We start from the raw sequence: 20,497 nt of genomic DNA on the forward strand, positions 1-20,497 counted from the left end.
ACAATAAAGTTGATCAGTTTGAACATTAGATAGTATGATTTTGTCATGGATTCAATTAAATATAGTTTGAAGACGATTAGCAAGTCATTGTATTCTGCTTTTATTTATGATGAACACAACGTCCCACATTCGTTGAGATTGGATTTGTAATACAAACTGTAAAATCAACAAACTAAAAGAAAGCATTGTCCAAAACACAAACATCAACAACTAATTAAGCCCACTCTAAAAACAAACTGAAACTAAATTAATTTGAAAAATAACTCAAAATAAAAACTAGAAGGAAAAATTGAAACATTTTGCAACCCAAATATATCCAGAGAAAACCTTTTGTTCAAAATCCTTGTTGTCAGGACGGGAAGCGCTTTCTTAAGAATTAACCCCCTAAAACATCAATGTTACAGTATGTTTGTCTGCGCGCGTGTGTGTGTGTGTGTGTGTGTGTGTGTGTGTGTGTGTGTGTGTGTGTGCGTGCATGCAATAGAGCGAGGGAGAGAGAGAGAGAGAGAGAGAGAGAGAGAGAGAGATTGAGAGAGAGTAGACAGAAGGTCTGACAGTCTCGCTGCGGTGTGGGGGGAGCGGTGTCAGCAAACGGTCAAGAAACTCTTAACAGCAGGAGGTAAAACAACACTTCCATCACATGCAAGCGCACTAAATGTCGACAGTGACCCGTAACACCCAAGCAGCTTGCTCAACCTCGCACCTGCCTGGACAAACGTCTAGTGGCATCTTGGAATAATGGTTTGCCGATGAGCGAGGTCTCAAAGAATTCAACACTTTTTTTTTTTTTTTTGCGGACTAACTGTGATGTGCAGAAGCGTTCCATTTCCCCTTCCCTCCCCCCCACACCCCCCTAGTAACTTAAAAGGGCTGACAGTCACTTCATAAAGAGCCCTCTCTAACTACCTCATCTATTTTCCACCAAATTAACTCTCCCCCGGTGCTGATTAATGATCAAATATAAATGAATCAAATTAAAAATTGAAAATTATATTTCCAAAGCCTACAAAAAAAAAGATGGGGTGGGGGGGGGGGACAAGGGCGGAGAGTGGAAGTGCTTTAGCTCATCCTAACAAATGAGCCTTCAAATCATAAAGAACGGCGGAGGGAAGGAGGGGGCAAAGAAAATGTAAGCTCCATGTAAGGGTGGTGGGCAAAAAAACGCAGGCGTGAGAGCACAATAAATGCGTTTATGGGTGAGAAATGGGAATAAAATGTTGCGAAAAGCTGATAAAGAAGAATGAAGAGAAGATTGCAATGGATGAAATTAAAAAGAGAGTTTAGCATGGCTCGGGAGATGGATGGCCCAGTAAAAGGGAATAAGAAATTTCAAGGATGGAGAAATAAAGTGATGACGTTACTGCTCATAAAGGAAAGGTTGAGAATAATGAGAGTGAATTTGGACGAGATATAAGAAAACTGAACAAGTGCCCAGATGGACAAATCATGGTGCAATTCACTTCGACTTGACAGATCTCAGAAGTAAGGGTTAAATGACTAATGATTATTCTTATTCTTATTATTTTGTCATCGCTTGGCCTGTCATGATATTTACGATCTCGACTTAATCACTTGATGGGAAGAAATGGACACCCTAGTTTGTTTGGTTTTTTTTTTGGACTCAAAAAAAAAAAGTCATTTACATATGTGGGACTTTCCATTCTCAACGTTCACTCGAACTGCTTCATTGGCTCTTTCGTTGGTCAACCTGCTCATCTCTGTGTGAGTTGGCACTCAGTCACATGTACGCAAAAACACGAAGGATAGAACAGCTTTTTAAAACCATTAAACTGTTTGGTTCGCATTGCATCGCATCGAATTGGTTCCCAGGAACACACAACACTTTCTCGCATTCATTATTATTATTATTTATATTATTATTTTGTTATTTTGCAACAAAGATGACACTTCACTTCAAGCTGCTGTTCAGTTCCACGAACCCACTACGATGACAATTTTAAGACCAGCGGCAAACTGAATAGCCGAAGCTAATAAGGTTTCCCGCGACTTAGTACTCTCTGACTCTGAAGTGAAAACTGTGACGTCTTGTTAGCCGCGCATTTTGTTGCTTCACAGTCCTCAAAATCAGCAGGACGGGTGAGTGAAAAGTCCTCTGTAAAATTGTCCACTTTGAAGGCGAGATGACAAAAACATGTCATTAGCATTTACGTCGACCGCAAGCTTTAGAAAAACGATGATGCGAAACAGTGATGTTGACTTGCCGACTAATCTGTTGAAGCAATGTGACAATAGAAAGAATCTTCATAATTTGCATCTTTTTGAAGGCTGATGACGCACCTTTGAAAAATGCGAGGATGGAGACAGAAAGGATTGATTTCAATGGGCTGATGATGTAGGACAAGAAGTGTTGGGATTGGTGTTGGGAGTAAGGGCAAACGGATTGAGGGGTGACAAAAAGCCCAGTGAGAATGTGCTGACAGCGAGTGAGAGAGGGAGAGGTCAGGGTGACAGAAGACCTTACCTCACGCGAAAAAACAGAAAGAAATAAAGCCTTGGACTTTATTAAAAAGAAAAAGAAGATCTGCCCAGACTGCAACCCAGTGTTATAAAAATATCCTTGTTTCTGCCGAGGACATTCAAGATGACAGAATTTGCATTTTCTACATTGCTGCTGTAGTTTGACGAAAGGTAAAGGAGAGCTTGAATTAAAAGATAAAAATAAAAAGCTGATATTGAAATATTGAGGTTCGGGCACAGAGAGGGATGTGTGTGTGTGTGTGTGTGTGTGTGTGTGTGTGTGTGTGTGTGTGTGTGTGTGTGTGTGTGTGTGCGGGGCATGCTTTTTCATTTATCTATTTTTTTTTGCTAACGATCAGACCAAATATGACCAGTCGTGCCTGAGGCAGCGGGCAGGTGGCTGTGGTCACTCTTGGGTGAAAATGTGTGTGTGTGTGTGTGTGTGTGTGTCAGAAGTTGGCCATGTGTTTGAGTTCACTGTCAGGTCTCTTTTCCCCATTTGTTTCCCTCTTCTTCGGACCAAAATCATGCAGTATCTTGACTCATCCTGCTTTTAAAACCAGGAGCAACACTTTAAAGTTTAAAAAGAAACCGTCAGCAGAACCTCATCATTTGAACCCAAACCACATCCGAATGCTGGATGACGTGGCTTGTGTTCTATCAAATCGTCTGTCACAATTGCAAAATCTTTAAACTGTACAGACATTTTGAAAGTAACATATTAACATTTCTCTGAAAAGTAAATGTACTGGTATGAATGTGCCTAATAATTACGAATCACCTTTTGAAATATCATGTTCCTTCCATGACCAAGATAAACACTTATTTTTTTTATTTTGCATTTAGAAAAAAATAAATAACACATTAAAACAAAAACAAAAAATAACATCATACAGATTCCTGACCAAAGCAGAACGGTCTCCTATCAAAGTGTTAACCAGATCCAGAACAATCAAGATCAGCAGCATTATTAAGAATGCACAGTCCTATCTGAATAGTTTTTTTTTTCCTTCTCCCCGTCACGTAGCGAGGTGGTGGTGGACCCCAAAAAGCAGGCAGGAGAGAGGAGCAGGGTGTATTTGAAGAATTGTATTTAAAACAAAGAAAACTAAATCCAAAACACACAAAGTCCAAAGTATCAAACAAAAACCATGACTAAATCTAAAACATAACAATAAACTAAACGTGACAGAAAACAAGCGCAAACAGCAACACACATGACAGTAGCGAGAAGCAACAATGACCCGACACTGAGTGTTCGGGCAGGAGTCCTTCTATACAACTAATTACCAAATGACCAACAGGTGTGCAGCTGCCGGGGGAGCCCTACAGTGCCACCTGTTGGTCCCTAAACCGAATCATGACACTCCCCTGTTACCTACTGATATGTATAGTACACATCCATCCATCCATTTTTGAATCTGCTTATCCTAACAAAGGGTCGCGAGCGTGCTGGATCCTATTCCAGCCGTCTTCGGGCAGTAGGCGAGGGACACCTTGAACCGGTTGCCGGCCAATCGCAAGGCATACAGAGACGAACAACCACCCTGCGCTCACACTCGCACCTAAGGAGAATTTCAAGTTTTCTATGAACCTGCCACGGATGCTTTTGGAATGTGGGAGGAAACCGGAGTACCTGGAGAAAACCCACGCAGGCACGGGGAGAACATCCAAATTCCACACAGGAAAGCCGGAGCCGGAATCGAACCCTGCACTTCTGTACTGTGAGGCTGACGGGCTAACCAGTCGTCCACTGGGCCGCCACATACATACATACATAGCTCATTTAAACACCAAACAAAGATTCTATAAAACAAAACAGACTTAGACAAGGACAATCCAAACGAGTTGAATGCTAATTATAATTAGCGCGGCAGCAAAAGATGACACTTCGATGGGAAATAACTCAATACACAGACAAACACAATAATTCAACTTTCCTCGACCAATCTAAAACGGTGACAATGCCAAGAGAACGTTTTGAAAGAGAAAATGCTATTTTCTTCTCTCTGCCATCTTATCCACACCCTGGGGTGCCTGCTTGTGGTTTCGTGCTGGAAGATCCCTCCGAAATAAAATCAAGTGTATGTGGGACAGAATGGACCACTTAGACTGAACTCTCGCCACAGAGCTATCGCTCGTTTCTCGATGGGCTGCAACCAGATGCCGCACACACAAATTTGCACACGCACACTTAGTGAGGAGAGACACTACAGGCCAGATTTAGCTGCAAGTTTCCCATGAGGAAGCTCCAGACGCCACGGGTTGTCTGGCGCTTCTCTCCTCCTTCATTTCCACATCTTCTCTTGTCTCTCTCAGCATCACCCTGCTCTACTTTTGCTTTCATTCTTTACATTCTTCTGGTTTCCCTCATCCATTTTTCTCGATAAACGGTTATAAGAAGTTCATGAAATCATTCAAACAAGGTGCCGAAAGTGGAAAGGACATATTGAATATGGAAAATTAGCTTATTAACAAAAGAACAACAACAAAACGACTTATATTGTTTATTGTCCATCTTTAATTATTTTTTACATATTTGTTAATGATGCGCATCATCAACTACAATTAAGATATTGATGCAATTGCTTTTTGTCCAAACAATGATTGGGAACAAACGACAGTATTTGCTTTTTAGCTTCTCTAAAAGACCAAAACCCCAGAACGCAATTGATGCCAAACAGGAGAGCATGATATGACTGTTGTATTTATTTATGACTAAATTTGTGCCTTCCTCCACTATGATTTTAGAGTGCTTTCCATCATGGCAGTAGTCGGCTATGAGATTTTTGGAAATGTGCATTATTGGACAGTGTAAATTCCATCACTGTCAAATAGCTTGCACTGCCATAGCTGGCCAAATTTGGTGGCCCTAAAGGGGAAAAAGACACTCAGTACTGAGCCTCATGCCCAGCCGTGCTTTAGTCCAGAACACTCAGTACCTTAATGAATTACAATCACTTTCCTTGCTGAGTATCGCAGATTCTCAGTTTACGACACAGTTCTGTTTTCATGGCGGTGCCATGACCCAAATTTGTATGGAAGAACATGGCATAACTGTGTACTAGCAATAAATGGTGATAACATCGTCATGAAGTCATAATTACAGAAAATATATGATACATAGGCTCCATTTTGAACCCGCCGTACCGAATATGGTGGTGTGAGACCGTTCCTCCATATTGTTTTCATTGCTATGCAGTTGCTATTGTTGTCAATACGTCGAGCTTTCTACCAAAGTGTCAGCTGTTGTTACTTTGTATTGTGTTAGCTAAAGACTATTACTTCTGTACTTCAATGTCATGTCTGAGGCTGGATCCGAATTTGTAACTGGACAGAGGTCAGGATTGAACTAGGCAGTTATGACACCTACCGGAAGCTGTATGCGGACAACAAACACATTTACACACTTAGAAAGAAATTGCCATACACAGACTGCGGTATTTCAACTAATCTCCCCCTTTAGGTCTCGGGGAGCAAGGCTAAAGTTGGCACGAACTGCTACGAGTGTGTGTGTGTGTGTGTGTGTGTGTGTGTGTGTGTGTGTGTGCGTACGCGAGGCCACATGCCAGGATTTATATGAGCGGCGCGTGGTCTTGTGTCCCTGCTAGTGGACCATCTGAATCCAGCTGGCCGTTTATGGCTTGATAGAGATGGAAGCTTTGGTCGCGGCCCAGGCATGTTGTATCTCTTTAAAGCGGGACGCGCGTGACGTGCCGTCATCAAAGCCGCACTGTTGTCAATAGCAGCATATGCACGGTACACATGCACCCACCGCTCCTGCCAAACCCTTTCATGTTCAATTGTCTGATGTGCGTTTTGTATTCACATCACGACACTTTATTTCTGATGTGTGATGCCAGACCTTTTTTTTTTTGGTCGGCGTCCAAATGTGCATAAAATGCATTTAAAAGGGAGCAAATCAAATCGCTAACACAGACTCCCCAAAGTGACCGTTTAACCCACGTCTACTTTGTTATTTTCAGACAATCTTTTACCTGCAATCACACATCTCCGTTCCCGCAACACGCAAATGGTTTTCTCTAAGCCCCACCCCCGCGACCTTTTGGGCTTCAGCTGACGCATCATTATGACCTCATTAAAAATGGACAGACAGTCATTGCCAGAGGGGAAGTTCTCATAATAAAGTCAGGCTTTTTAATTGCTTCGATCCAGAAATGAGCTGTTACATGTTGGTGGGTGGGCATCCCCGCGTTCCTTCGCTCACTGCCTTCCCCTGCTTGTTTACTCCTCTTCCACCTGCACTCTTTAAAGGGCCGAACGTGTTTGCAATTTTAAATGACACTGTCATTTAAGTGCATAAACACTAAGGTCACTGATGGTGTACGGGGTCTTCTTTTACTCCACATTTTTATATCACAGTTTCACTTCTTTTATAAGCTGTATGTGCATGAGCACATTATAAAAGTTGTGTGTCATGGATGGTTTTCTTCAAATGTATCAATTATCGCGTGATCGCAGTTATGTGATCATATCGTTGGCAAATTATTACAATGAAAAACAAACTCACAAAATAAAAAAACTATCGCTGATAGAATAAAGCAAAGCTAAAGGACTACGTTTAGTTCCTTTAGAGTACGATTCATCTCCTCCCGTTCTGCTTTAGGGTGGAAAATATAAAAACCTTCAATGAGCCACGTTGTTATGTACAGGGGGACCGCATGTATTAAATTCAGACCTACCAATACAAAAGGGACGGCTGTGGTCTGTCAGGTTGATGTATATTGTATATATGTAGGCCTAGTGGCGTGTATGTGTGTGTGTGTGCGTGTGTGTGTGTGTGTGTGTGTGTGTGTGTGTGTGTGTGTGAATGATGCATGCGCAGCCACTAACGGCTGCTATTTGTTTTCCTCTTTGGGAACACATGCAAACACGATACGATGAAAGCATTTAATAAAGAATTGCAACCCTCTAGTTGAGTTTCTCACATTTCCTCAGACAGAAAAATAAGCATTATGGCCACTGTGAACACTTAAGGCAAGTACAAACTGCCAATAATACATGAGCTTATATCTCCTGCACGTGTGCTGGTCCAATACACGTGTTTGCAAGCAGACTTAGGGTACACAACGGGAGATGAAACATGGCCTCTGCCAATGTCAGATTGACTGGGAGAATAAACGCTTCGGCAGCAGCTTGTTGGGAGGGATATATAAGTGTGGGGGAACCAACGAAAAGATGAGTTGACATTTATTGTGGAGGGTGAAGGGTTTTGTTTCACTCTTGGGGAAAAAAAAATTGTTTCTTCCGCTTATTTACAACACCATCTACAAGCTGTTTGCTAAGGTTTTGTTCGTACTTATTCATGGATGCAGTATGTCAACGTCAAAGAGCCGATACAAAAAGCCGTATCAGAAAATTGTCCCAGAGGTACTCGTATTTATTTTTGTGGTAGTAGTTTGCAGGGCACTGCGTAATATTGGTGTTTTTAATGTTGGATTGTCTTATTTTGCTCAATAAAGGAGTCAACATATTTGAAAAAGCATCTTTCAACGTGATCTGGCGGGGCTCACTGCAAACCATCACCACAATAATTGAACTCATGAAGAGTGCAAAAGCATCTACATTTTGGGGGAAATTAAATATCATTTTTTCCCATTTCTGGTTCCAGGTTACCACTAATAATATTTTGTTACAGTATTTAGCGTAAGCAATTAAGAGGTTCATTTTCCAATTTGTCTTTCAAGAAAAGTCAAAGAAAATTATTCTGTGCACAAACAGACAAGTCCAAAATTCACAAATGGCAACTATGAAACGATATTGAAATGCTAAGCATACTTCTTTGTGAATAAAATGAACAACTGATGAGTGTACTAGAGGTACAATCTGGTTAATTAACCCTTAGCCGTAACCTAAATTAACTTGAATTAACCCAAACCCTTCAAAGGGAGAGAACAGTCGCACTGATTGCACATTGGCAAGCTTTACATACTAGTTGTTTTGTTTTGCACGGATAGGAAGTGCCCCATTCGACGATGCAATGATTGGGAAGTCTGCAAGTTGGCGTGACTCTTATTTTTGTATTATTGTCATATGCCAGCTTTTGTCTTTGAACTGTAGTTTTCATACAGAACCCCCCCCCCCCACCCCCCCAAAAAGCATTACCAACCCTTTCAACTATCAAATCTCTTTGATCGGGTGTCACTAAGATAAGATATCCTTTATTTGTCCCACACTGGGGGAATTTACAACACTATACTACATATTACACTATACATATAGTAGATATATTACACTATACTGTGAAGTTATACTGTCCCAATGAAGTGTCCGGTGAACCTCGGGATGGAGGGGGCCACAAATGTAGAGGTGAGTGGATAGATGAAGTGGTTGCACAAGCATGAGTGGGAGAAGACAAGAATGGATGGCGTGGAGGCTACCGTGCATCGGCCTGAGCCGCGTTCTCTGACCACGGCCTGGAAAAGAGAGGGGGTGGGGTGGGAGGTTTTGTCCAGGTCTCCCATCAATTACAACCTTGACCCTCCTTCTCCCTCTGCTTTCTCTCACACACACTTTCGACTCCATTCGGCCACCGTGTCCCCCGCCCCACCCCCAGCCCCACACACCTTGTCTCTCATCCTCCCCCGGCCCCTCTCCTCAGCACCTATAAATCAATCTCTTCTCCCAAGCCTCCTCCATTCCTCCCTCCCTCCCCGGCCGTTAGACTTTCTCTATCGGCCGTCCTCTTCTTCCTTGCGTGGCAGAAAGTGTGGTGGGAGTGGAAAGGTCAGAGGTGGGAAGACCAAAGGCGAAGAAAGAGTTAGAGGTACCAAGGGAGTGTGAAGAGGAGAAATGAGTGTATTTAATCAAAGGGGTGCGAGAGCAGTGATATCGTTTTCAGCACTGCTGGAGCAACTAATGTTACCTCATTCAGACATAACATACGTGTCGTATGCATGCTGGTGTATGTGTGTGGAGAAAGTGAGTGCCATGCATGAAGACAGACTATGCCTGTGCAAGAAGTGAATGAAAGCAAACTAATTTGTACAAATAGTTAGGCAATGTCTTTTTCTTTAAGTCTTATTTAGTTTGTTGTTGAATTAGTTGAAAATAGTGGAAGGCCAAGCACCCCAAGCTCTTGAACAAATCTGAATTCAGGAAAATGTGGTTCTAAAAGACTGAACATAAATCCAGAGGCCAACATTACCCCCTTCACACTATCCCTTTGCCTCGAAAACTGTAGCTTAAAGAATGTTTTGCGCTTTTTCTGCTTTTCATGGAAAATGTGTGAATTTGTCAAGAGGGATTTTTGGCGCAGGAAGTGGTACTCATGCATCCATTTGTAGTTTTAAGTGTTAGAACAATAATTATATGATATCACTACTGACGATGCTGAAATGTTACTTCAAACTTGACCTGCTTCGTATTTTAAACTTCTATGATGATGAAGAACTAATTCTATTGCCATCCACAAGTATATAAACAAACCGATGACGGAAAAAGAAGCAAAATGAACACATTTGATCAGATTCTTCAACTAAATCCTTGCCGCCTTTGGTTGGTTGGGCGGGCTGGTTCTGTATTTGAACGCAACCTCACTCGTCATTACTGCGACTGCAATGATGTGTTCGCTCATAGCTAACGGAGAAAGATTAGGAAGAGACCTTTTCCCTTACCCTCCCTCAGCATGCCCACAGTCAGACACTTCATGAAGCGGCAGGCCTGGCATGACTTGCGTCTCCTCTTGGTGATTTCACACTCGTTGGTGGCTGGACAGCTATATTCGATGTTGCCTGCGGAGGGGGAAAAGCATAAGGGAGATGGTTATATTCTGGAAATGTAGTAGACAAAGAGAAGAAAAATAAATTTGTACAAGATTGAGCATCCATTTGATGCAAGCAGCGATATCTTAAGAGCCAATTCTGATGACTGTTTCTTTACCGGGCTGGTATTTTGTGTAACATGATTGAAAATGTAAATTAACTCGCGGAGAAGCATATTATGCTGACGTACGTTGTAAAGGTGCCTCACACACGTCTAGGTGCAGGTGCCTAATAGAGATTGCGTGATCAACTGCAGACCACTCACGAGCAGTGGCTCACAGCTGAGGATAAGAATCTTAGCTGATCTAAGTCCGTTAAGTGAAAAACCGTGGCTCACGAAAAAAAAACACATCAGAGAGACCCAAGAGGCTAATATCACACATAGGTAGCAAGCTCGATCACCTAAATCGCCCATCCCAATTCATATCTGGCTTGTCCTCACGACAGAGAGCTGGAGCCTGTCTTAGTTGAATTTGGGTGCGTGATTTGATACATCCCAGAATGGTCTGCAAAAACTCTTATGTCCAAATAACTGGCGTGTCACACTGCTATGATGTAAACTAACCACATACTCAAAAACATTTGTTTTTCTACTTTTATTAACCTTCATATGTCAATTTCTCTTATTTACCATCCTCTTAATTCAAGTGATTTCTTTCTTCCGTCACTTGTCTCTTACCTGTTTGATCGTGATTTACAGCTCACTTTCAAACGTTTTGCACCCATTTTCAATTGACGTTAGGCCAGATATATATTTTAGAGAGACCAGTAACAAAAGTGGTTTGAAGAGTGTAAAAAAAAAACCCGAATTGTTCTCGTTCCTCCAGAAGTACATTGCTCCAGAAGCCGAGGAAGCTCAAGTGTCTCCCAGCGAAAGAGAATAAATAGTGATTACTATCGACTGCTGCTGTGGGGAGGATGTTTTCTCATTACTCTGTTGATTAAGGGGGCTAGTTAGCTTGGGAAAAGGCTAAATGCACAAAGTGGTCTTAATGGCTAACAAGACCCTCGTTAATTGGCCATGTTAGTGAAAGTAACTGGCTAAACATGCTAAACACTGGGGAAACCTAATAGACGGCGCTAATGGAACAGGCTAGCTCGCAATGTGGAAGAGACTAGTGGAGCACATTCATTCAGCAATTACTTAGTGCTAAGGATAGATGTGCTAATGACACCAAACCTTAGGCCGTAATGGGCCTCGTTAGTGCACACAAACTAACTAAATGAATAAGTGTGCTAAAGAGACACTTAGGCTGGTGATTTGCAGCACCTGGACTCAAAACAGTTTTTCATGAAGGATGCTTCATAGTAAATATCTTACGTCGGCTTGAAGAACTATGAAATGTGAATAGCGAGCAGGCTGGATGCTCTTTGTATGCTACGACATCCTTCACGGAGAGAGGTTAAAATGTACGAAAAAGAACAGCAGGATGTAATAGCGCCACAGGAGCGTGCGTGTCTTTAGTTCTGCCTCGACGCCTTTTCTTGGACACTGAAGCTGGGCTTATAGAACCCAATGATTCTTCTCGGAGGCTTCTTTGTATAACGTGCAGACTGTCGGTGTCCGTGAGGGGGGATATATGAGGGCCTCAAATCCCCTGCAATCTCCTTTGAGGCGTGTGTGTGTGTGTGTCCACGTGCTGCATGACAATTGACCACCGGTGTGGAGTCAGTTTAATTTAACATTACTGCTCTTTTGAATCTACAAAGTGTGCGATATACAGTAGGCGATGAATTGAGCTATGATTGTGGAGTAATGCACATGCTTTCCACCCTTTGATACATTTGATTGATAATTCTATTGGCATTACATAAATAGGATGTCAGCAAAAATACATTAAAAAAAGCTTGTCAAAAAATACTGACTGCATTTTCTAGACTACAAACTGCTATTTTTTTCCCTCTCACTCTTTGAAAAATGTGTTGCAGTTAATTTATGGATTTATACGAACGGAATTCATTCCGCCAATACATTTAAAGATCGTCTCGTCACATCTGACCAATCGAACATGTCACAGCGGACTGACTGAGGTCGCGCTCAAACTGTATCTTCGTATGAGTCATGGTTTACATGGCGCCTTGTATTCCAATTAGAATGAAACTGAATGACCAGACCAAATGAATATGCTGTTTACATCCGAAATGGTCTATTCCAATGTGCCGTTTACATGCCTCGCTGCATTAATTGGAACAGATGTTTTACAGCCGTCTGGCGAACAGATCGAGGTAAACATCATGTGATTCATCAAGATGGATTTATTTATTTTAGTTTGTTTTAAATTCAACGCAATACAGAGAAGTGGACTAAAATAAGTTCTCCCATCGCAGATGAGCGCTGGCAGGATGCTTCCTTTTTCAAGTACGTAAACGACGATGGGTGCAGTGATCAATTACTTTTCTGGAATGCTACTTTGTACCGAGCTATTGTCTGCTTGATGTGATTTTAAAAAAAAAGAGAGAAAAAGTTTACTGGTGTTGAAGGTAATTAAAAGTTTAAAAAGATCCATCTGTGTGACACATTTCTTTGCAAATATTCCGTGTTATAACATCCCGCAGCTGATGAAGCAGCCAATGTATGTACATATTACTTTTTATTGCTAAATTTAGCTGTTGGGCCTTTAAATCGGGTATGCTTTGTCATCCAGAAATTACAGTAACCAAGTCTAAGTAAAAATATGAACTGATAATAAAAATGAGTGAACTCAAAATTTCAAGGCAGCAAACTTCGATACAACTTTAAATTGGGCAATTACCGTATTTTTCGGATTATACGTCGCTCCGGATTATAAATCGCACCAGACAAAAAATGTATAATTAAGAAGGGAAAAACATATATAAGTCGCACTGGAGTATAAATCGCATTTTTGGGGACATTTATTTGATAGAATCCAACACCAAAAACATACAAGTCATCTTGAAAGGCAATTTAAAATAAAAATACAACCAGAGAACAACAGGCTGAATAAGTGTACGATATGCTAACGTTACATGACGCTTCGACAATGAACTGTGAATGTGCCTGGTATGTTCACGTAACATTTTAAGAGTTATTTCGTATACGTAAAAACTCAGCAAATTTTTTGGAGCAAAAACGTGCTTGCTTTGTTGTGCTAGCTAACATTGTTGCCATCAATTTTAATAATCTCTGTTTTAAAGATGTTCCATCATGAGTAACTATTTTTTCCACCTCCCCCCAAAAAAATACAAGTTATGTTATTTACAGTAATACAAGTTGTGTTATTTACAGTGTGGAGATTGCTATTGTATTTTGTCAAATAGTAGCCATACCAGAATTAGTTACTGGGACGTTTCTAACGTCATCTGTCCAGGCATGTAAACAAGCATAGATGATTCAAAGTGGGGGCTCTGCCTGGACATTAATAAAGGTACTAAGATGGTAACCTCATTGTTTGACGTGATATTTCCTTTGGAAGAAATCACAATGTTGTAGGCCTATTGAATAGACTTAAAGTAGTGAGTGCCGGTAGTGTCGTTTGCATCTTGAGCACACACCTAAGTTACCAATCCAACTGTTTGCATCTCATCTACACCTTTTAGGATATGATATACATTTACAATATGATTCTGTCTTTCACTGCCACTTTGTCTGAGCGAAAGCCATCTTTGGTTTTCTACCTTTGACTCTCATCTCATTTCATCCCGTCATTCCACAGCCACACTCGTCTTTATGTATCCCCCTCTCTCAATAAGGGGGTGATATATGCACGTTGTCAGGTGTTGCTGGACTGACGCCACAGAAACAGCAGCTGCCACAGCCACTTCCCCCCATGCTGCGATGCGCACACAAACACACACGCACACATTTGGTACAAAACGCAAACTCTACACATCTACATGCCTGGCCACCATCCTCCATCATTTCTATTCCAAAAATCCCCTTACACAGGTATTGTCCCTTCCAAAGCGTCTTCACCTTCTCTTCTTGCTCCACTCTTTGGCTTGTTTTCCACTCCACAGTCTCCTCCCTGTCCAGCTGGAGGTGCTTTTTTGGTGATTACCTGCGGTTTTATTGGCTAATGGCTTGAAACATACCAATATGGCTGCCACTGCCCATCTGAGCACAGCCCCGCTTCCAGCCAAGCCGCACAACTTCGATACACACAACCCGTGCATAAACACAGGCACGTGTGCACATCGGTATTACTAACATGTACACAAGCCAATGTGCACAGACACTGTGTGGAAAAGTTTGGCTTGCATGCTGGCCAATGATAATGTCATGACCCATTTGCTCCAGAAGGTCAAAAACATGACGCAAGCCAAACATATGAACTGTAATGATGTCTAAATCTCCATAAAATGGTAAAAACAAGTTGGAAAAAGAATTGGTCCGCATTGATATGAATTGAAAACCCATGCATTTCTTCCAGCCCCGTGACCACAAATGTTTTTAATTAGGAAAAAACATCATTGTATCGTAAAATAAAATGTAAAAACACCATAAAAGAAATGTAACATATCAAAGGGGTGTCGTTTCCGCTTGGCCATTTACCACACGGATAGTTCAGTGCGAGCGACGTCTCCATCCTCATCGTCAGTGTCATTTTGCTGTGAAAGTGTTATGTTAAGATGAGTTGAGAGTTGTAAACGGATTGAAAGTTGATTGGCGACCTTTTTTTTATCACGTCAATCAAGCGGTGGCAAATCTGAAGCTGGCTCGAAATAGAAATTTGGGATTGCTACACACACTCAAAATATTTACATAGTGAAAGCTCATAACTTCAAAAAATAGTAAAGTCAAGGTACTATTGTTTCCAAAACATTAGAAACTCCAGTCAGTATGATGCATTTTATTAACTTTATTTCAATTTTTTTTGGATGACTGTAAATGAAGTGTCCATATGCGAACCTTTCGTGACAGTGACCCTATGGTACTCACATACAGTGACCTCCAGCCTGCGTGACCTGCAGTATATAGCTACAGCAAAGGAAGGCTGGGGATTACAAGTGGAGTGAAAATGATGGAACAAGAGTGAGGCGGACACACAAGGTCACACTGCCAAATAAGCTCGGCATCATATCTAGACAGTGGCGGTGCGCTTGTGTTTAATCTGTAAGCGAGTCCTCACCTATTGAACTTTTAACAAGCTCCCCAAATGAAATGGGCCACGTGGACAGTTTGGACAGGGCAGCAATCGCGAATGAATTACGGGTCAAAGCAACACACGGCGTGATTACAAGGTCATGTGTATACGGGTGCGTGGGAGGTGCGTGTGACAGTCTATTTAAGTGGGAGTTGGTGCGTTTATCTCGACATATGTGCGGCCCAATCTCTTTGTCGGTTAGGGACCGTGGCCTGGTCTCATCCCATAATAAACACATACAGGTCATCTGCTGGCAGTGAGCATCTCGTGGATATAAGACCGTCATCCCCCTGCGTCTTGCCCCCCCCCCCCTCTTCTGGGCTCTCTCTCTTGGGTTTTACTGAAAAAGCTGCTTATCAGAAGCAAAAGAAAGCAGCGACTGATACGTGGATGGATGGAATGGTAGATAGATGAATCCTGTCTGATATGACTGACTGACTGACTGACTCAATAGATCGATGACGGCATGACCGCTGGCTGACTGCTTGGAAGCAGAGTTTTCCTTTAGCAAGATGACTGACATGCGTACTGACCAGACTGACGGGCCTATTAGTCTTCACTAACTTGAGCTAATCTGGTTGATAATCGACATTCGCCAGCGACCGCATTGGACAATCTAATAAAATTTAATGAATGAATGTGGACTTAGGTGTGTGTGTTTTTTTTAATTGACACTCTTTGCATCCACTGGGAAAACCACAGTACATTGGATTTCGTATTTTTGGTGAACAAAACAATTTTATTTGATTTGATACAGGTCTGAAATAACATTTGGACAAATTACATTTAATAATATTAGAATGTTTTTTTTAATACTTAATGATTTTAATTTTCAGGCTCTGATCATTTTAAGAATGTCTCACAATACTTCGAGTGTTTGTATTTTTAAATCATAATTTCTTCTTGCAAATGACAATCCTTGGACTGGCGGGCTATTGGTGTGGTCTACCTGGAGCCCGTGGGCACCAGGTTGGCGACACCTGCTATACCTTTGTTGTAGTAGACCTCAAGAAAAACACCAGCCAATTGTTTGGAGAGCGAGTTCATTTTTCAAATTGTAAATATTTGTCTTCCACTTCACAATACTGCGCTCCTTTCTGAAATAGCTGAATAAGTTGCAGCAGGTATACCATTTCCTGTTAATGTTTGGTTACCTCGTCACAATAAAAGCTTGGGGCCATTTGAACATTATGTCATAAAAGTGACCATTAAAAAAAAAGATCAATGGTCCATTTATGATGTATAGTTGTGTTTTAGTGCTCAGAGATAAGTGTAACTGAGAGGACAATAGTGTGGTCCAAATACGTGAGAACCCACTTGAAGATTTAACAAGAGTGGCACAAAGGATTAGCGAACCTAATTCCCGCTACTCCGCTCATCATGTGGATTATTGCTCATCCCCTCTCTCCTCTCCTCCTAACCTGAACTCTTTGCCCGTAGACATGACCTGTGACCATGGTGTGACTCGATATGATCACCGAGATACCAGGCTGACTGCCAAAACTGTTGGTGTCAAGCGTTTGGAGGTTAGCTCTGTCAATGCAAATACTTCGTGGTAATTGCTTTTTTCTCTTAAAATGAAGGTTGAGAGTGCACCTGAGGGTGTGCCTGGATCCAAGCATGAAGCTTGCGTCTCGGAAAGATAAATAATAGTAGAGGGAGAAACATGAACACTAGACTCAAGTATGCCTAAAATGACAGAGCTGAAACAAATGGATATGCTACATATCCAGGATGTACATTATGTGTGATTTCGTAAAAAACTGTCAAATAACATATTAATATACATGATAAGCGCATGTCAAAGTGAATGTATTTTACAATTACATATGTAACTTCAAGATTTAATATTTAAAAGGCAATTTTGTATCTTTTGTAACTCCATTTGTATTGTCAGAGCACAGTCCTTTAAAAAAATTCACTTGGACCAAATTTAAAGTCACCTAAACTGTGAATTTCTAATTACCGTCATGCATGATATCACGCAAGTCCTCAGCATTTTACACAAGACTTCAATTGAAGACTATGACAGTTTCATAGTCCATTTCTTCTTTGGCTATTTTGCTTATTTACATATTTATTAGTAAGTCACCGTGCAGGTTAAGGCCCCAATGTTTTATACTTACAGTAGTCCTCTTCTATTCTACATTCACATAAGTTTAAAAAGTTAGATGTCGCAGCCACGCTAACATGCAGAGCATTGCTTCAATCAGTGCTAACTAATTTTTACACTTGCATGGCAGTTTTTAATGTTTAAATGTTACTTAAAAATGCTTGGGAAAGTATTGTTTGTCAATGTTTCCAATAAAATGTTGTTATAGATTGGTAAACCTGTAATAAAAAGGGGACTGGGAATGGTTTCTTGAGGGACAGCAATATAAGATCCAAGCACTACTGATGAACAAGCCAGGCATTGACCCTCAAACCATTTCAGCACCCACCTCACTTTGACATTAAGTACATATAATCTAAATGGCAGAAATGCAAGCAGACAAGAGATAAATTATTCACATATAAAGAGGGAAAGTGGAAACCAACCTTGAATGGTGCGTTTGAAGAAGGCCTTGCAGGCCTCGCATGATGCCACACCATAGTGGTAGCCAGAAGCAATGTCCCCGCACACCAGACACAACCTCTTGGGCATGGAATTCAACATGTACTCGCACTTTATCTGGGAATCTTCCCCGATCGTTGATGAACAGTCCTCGTAGCGCTTTGATCCGGGGCCGCCGGCGGGACCCAAGGGCCCAGCGCCGGAGCCATAGAGACTTGGGGAGTCTAAACCGTTGGGGTGGCCGTTCATGGTGGACGAATAGGAGCCTGATGCGTCACTGGAGCCGCCGGGGGAGTGGTGGTTTAGACTGTCGGTCAGGGATGCGGGGCTAGATGGCTCAGTCTTTATATACGAGGATGGACAGTTGGACTCTAGGTGGCGCTCCTTACTGGACATTCTGCAGAGAAGCCTGAGGGAGGAAAGCAGAACCATAACAAGACAATGAATATATTAGATAATATATGAATATTGTTGCTGTGAATGCACTTTGGCTATGTCGTAGTCCCCAGTTCATCAACAAAAGCTACCTCCTGAACAACAACCGCATACTGAGAAGTAAATACAGGTGAGCCGTGTTCTGATTCAGTGTTGTTATTCTGTTGGCTCTCTTCGTTCTGACTGATATGTTCAGAATCAGAACTTCTGAATTACATAGACATTACAACAATTGGAAGTGAAAAAAGGCGCGTAACGGAGCCAATCTTTGCCGCTATTCTTGATGTAGCACACTTTTGTGTAAGAGAAAAACATCCTTCTCCAAATTGTTCCCACCCAGTTAGAAGAAGCATAGACTTGTCCGAAATGTCTTGGTTAGATGAACAATTAAGATTCAAAGGGGCCGCAGACCAATCCCGGAATTGATTCATTAATTGATTCCAGGTCGTGTCTCTCTGCTTATGTATGCTTCCTCACAAGCTACAAAGCTCTTAAAAATCCATCCATCGTGAGGCTTTTTTCCCCCCTCTTTCATTTGACAAAGAGAATATCGGTGGTAGCAAAATATATATAATAAATAAATAAAGGACAACAGGGAACCACCAGGGGCGGCCTACGTAGGACAGAGCAGCAGGGAGGCTCAGGCATTCACATGCACACAGCCAGCACATGAGCATGCTTGGGGCCGGTCGCTCATCCGTCACGCGCCAGTCAATAGGCGCTTGTTCAACATGAAGGTAATCAGTAAGCAGCCTCTTTGCTGCTCCATCATCACAAAGACAGCCAAACACGCACACACTCAAACACGCTTACAAATACACACTAGTGGCTGAAGAATTTAGGAGCTGCACAGAATAGTTGACAAAACAACAATAACATTTCCTTTCAGGATCAAATTTTTTCTCCCTGTTTCTCCCAAATCTTCTTTTACAGACTCCCAAAAGAGAGTGTTGTAAATGGCAATTGTAATCAACAACTATCTTCTTGCTGTCAATATTTCCTCTTCCTATTCTTTGTCCACTTGACTATCTTTCTGCCTGTCTCCCTATCACCTTCTATTCACCGCCATCTATCTCTTTCTGTTGGTCTTTGCATTGCCACGCTCTTTCGCTCACTCTGCCACTAAAACTCACCCTCCTTTCCCTTCTCTCTCTCTTCATTGTTAAAGGTAGAACGCACAAAAGGGGTTTTTAATTAAGGCAGGACGCTGCTCAACAAGAGACTTCTAAAGTCCAGTCGGCCTGTAAAAGATCCCCGTTCTACTGGGACCCATAAAACACAGACAGTGTCTTGACGAAGAATGGCCTGCTTGGGGAAAGGAAGGTTTGAGTGGGGGGTGGGGACAGGGAATGGATATAGACAAGGAAAACAGGTAGGCTGACTGACAACCAAAGAGGGAGATAGACATTATCAGGAAAGACAATTGGAATTTAATAGGAATGACACTAGCATGTTATTGATTGAAGGTAGAACAAGTATGGTGGTTAACAAGGGGCTTTTGATGCCACTTTTACTCACACCGATACCATGATGAGTAATTCGCTCTTGAATACGATACTAAGTACCGATACCACTAGTACTTTGATACATACATTAAAAAAAAAGACAGCTAATTTCAAAGATAGACCGATACATCCCACTGTAACATTTTTTCGATTCTCTTTTTTGCACACGTTTGTAAAATACAATGCAATGGCCAGCAAAAGTCCCAATCAAAAGATGTGGTTGTACATCTTCATGCGCACCTGTCAGACATGTATGCCTTTAGTTCCCGATTGTAAAATGGCCTCAAGAGGGCAGAGAATGCTGATGTCGGCTGCTGTCGTGAGTACCAACAAACTACTTTCGTCTGTGCATCAGTCCGATGACACCTCCAACCTTGTTGTGTTGAAAGCTGTTGTCGCTGCTAAAAAATAAATAAATAAAAAGTGATGTGATTACTTTGTTGTGGAATGCGGTGTCACTGTTATCGCTCTATTGCGACAATTTTGCAGGATCTCTGTGCGTGAGAGACAGAAAATAGATCCTGTGTATTGATGCTGATTTTATGCACTCAGGTGTGTTCTGCTCCCTTAATTCCAACAGAAAATAATGTCTACACTGAGTGATAAAGGTGTGCAATCAAGGCAGCTACAGAATGG

At 41.7% G+C, this 20,497-nt stretch overlaps 1 protein-coding gene across 4 annotated transcripts in view; it reads right to left on the bottom strand.

Moving 5' to 3' along the window:
- The window catches only part of esrrga (estrogen-related receptor gamma a), an 81,984-nt gene that overhangs the window by 40,529 nt on the left and 20,958 nt on the right, over window positions 1-20,497 (bottom strand). For 2 of the 4 annotated variants that reach the window (XM_052063419.1, XM_052063417.1), the window contains exons 3-4: window positions 17,906-18,330; window positions 10,104-10,232 (exon numbers count right to left, since the gene is read on the bottom strand). In XM_052063419.1, the coding sequence (XP_051919379.1) occupies window positions 10,104-10,232; window positions 17,906-18,330 (554 nt within the window). The remainder of the gene's footprint in view (window positions 1-10,103; window positions 10,233-17,905; window positions 18,331-20,497) is intronic. The other 2 variants (XM_052063420.1, XM_052063418.1) reach the window with 1 other exon arrangement.

This window comes from Hippocampus zosterae, chromosome 4 (genome assembly GCF_025434085.1).
Source record: "Hippocampus zosterae strain Florida chromosome 4, ASM2543408v3, whole genome shotgun sequence".
Lineage (NCBI taxonomy): Eukaryota > Metazoa > Chordata > Actinopteri > Syngnathiformes > Syngnathidae > Hippocampus > Hippocampus zosterae.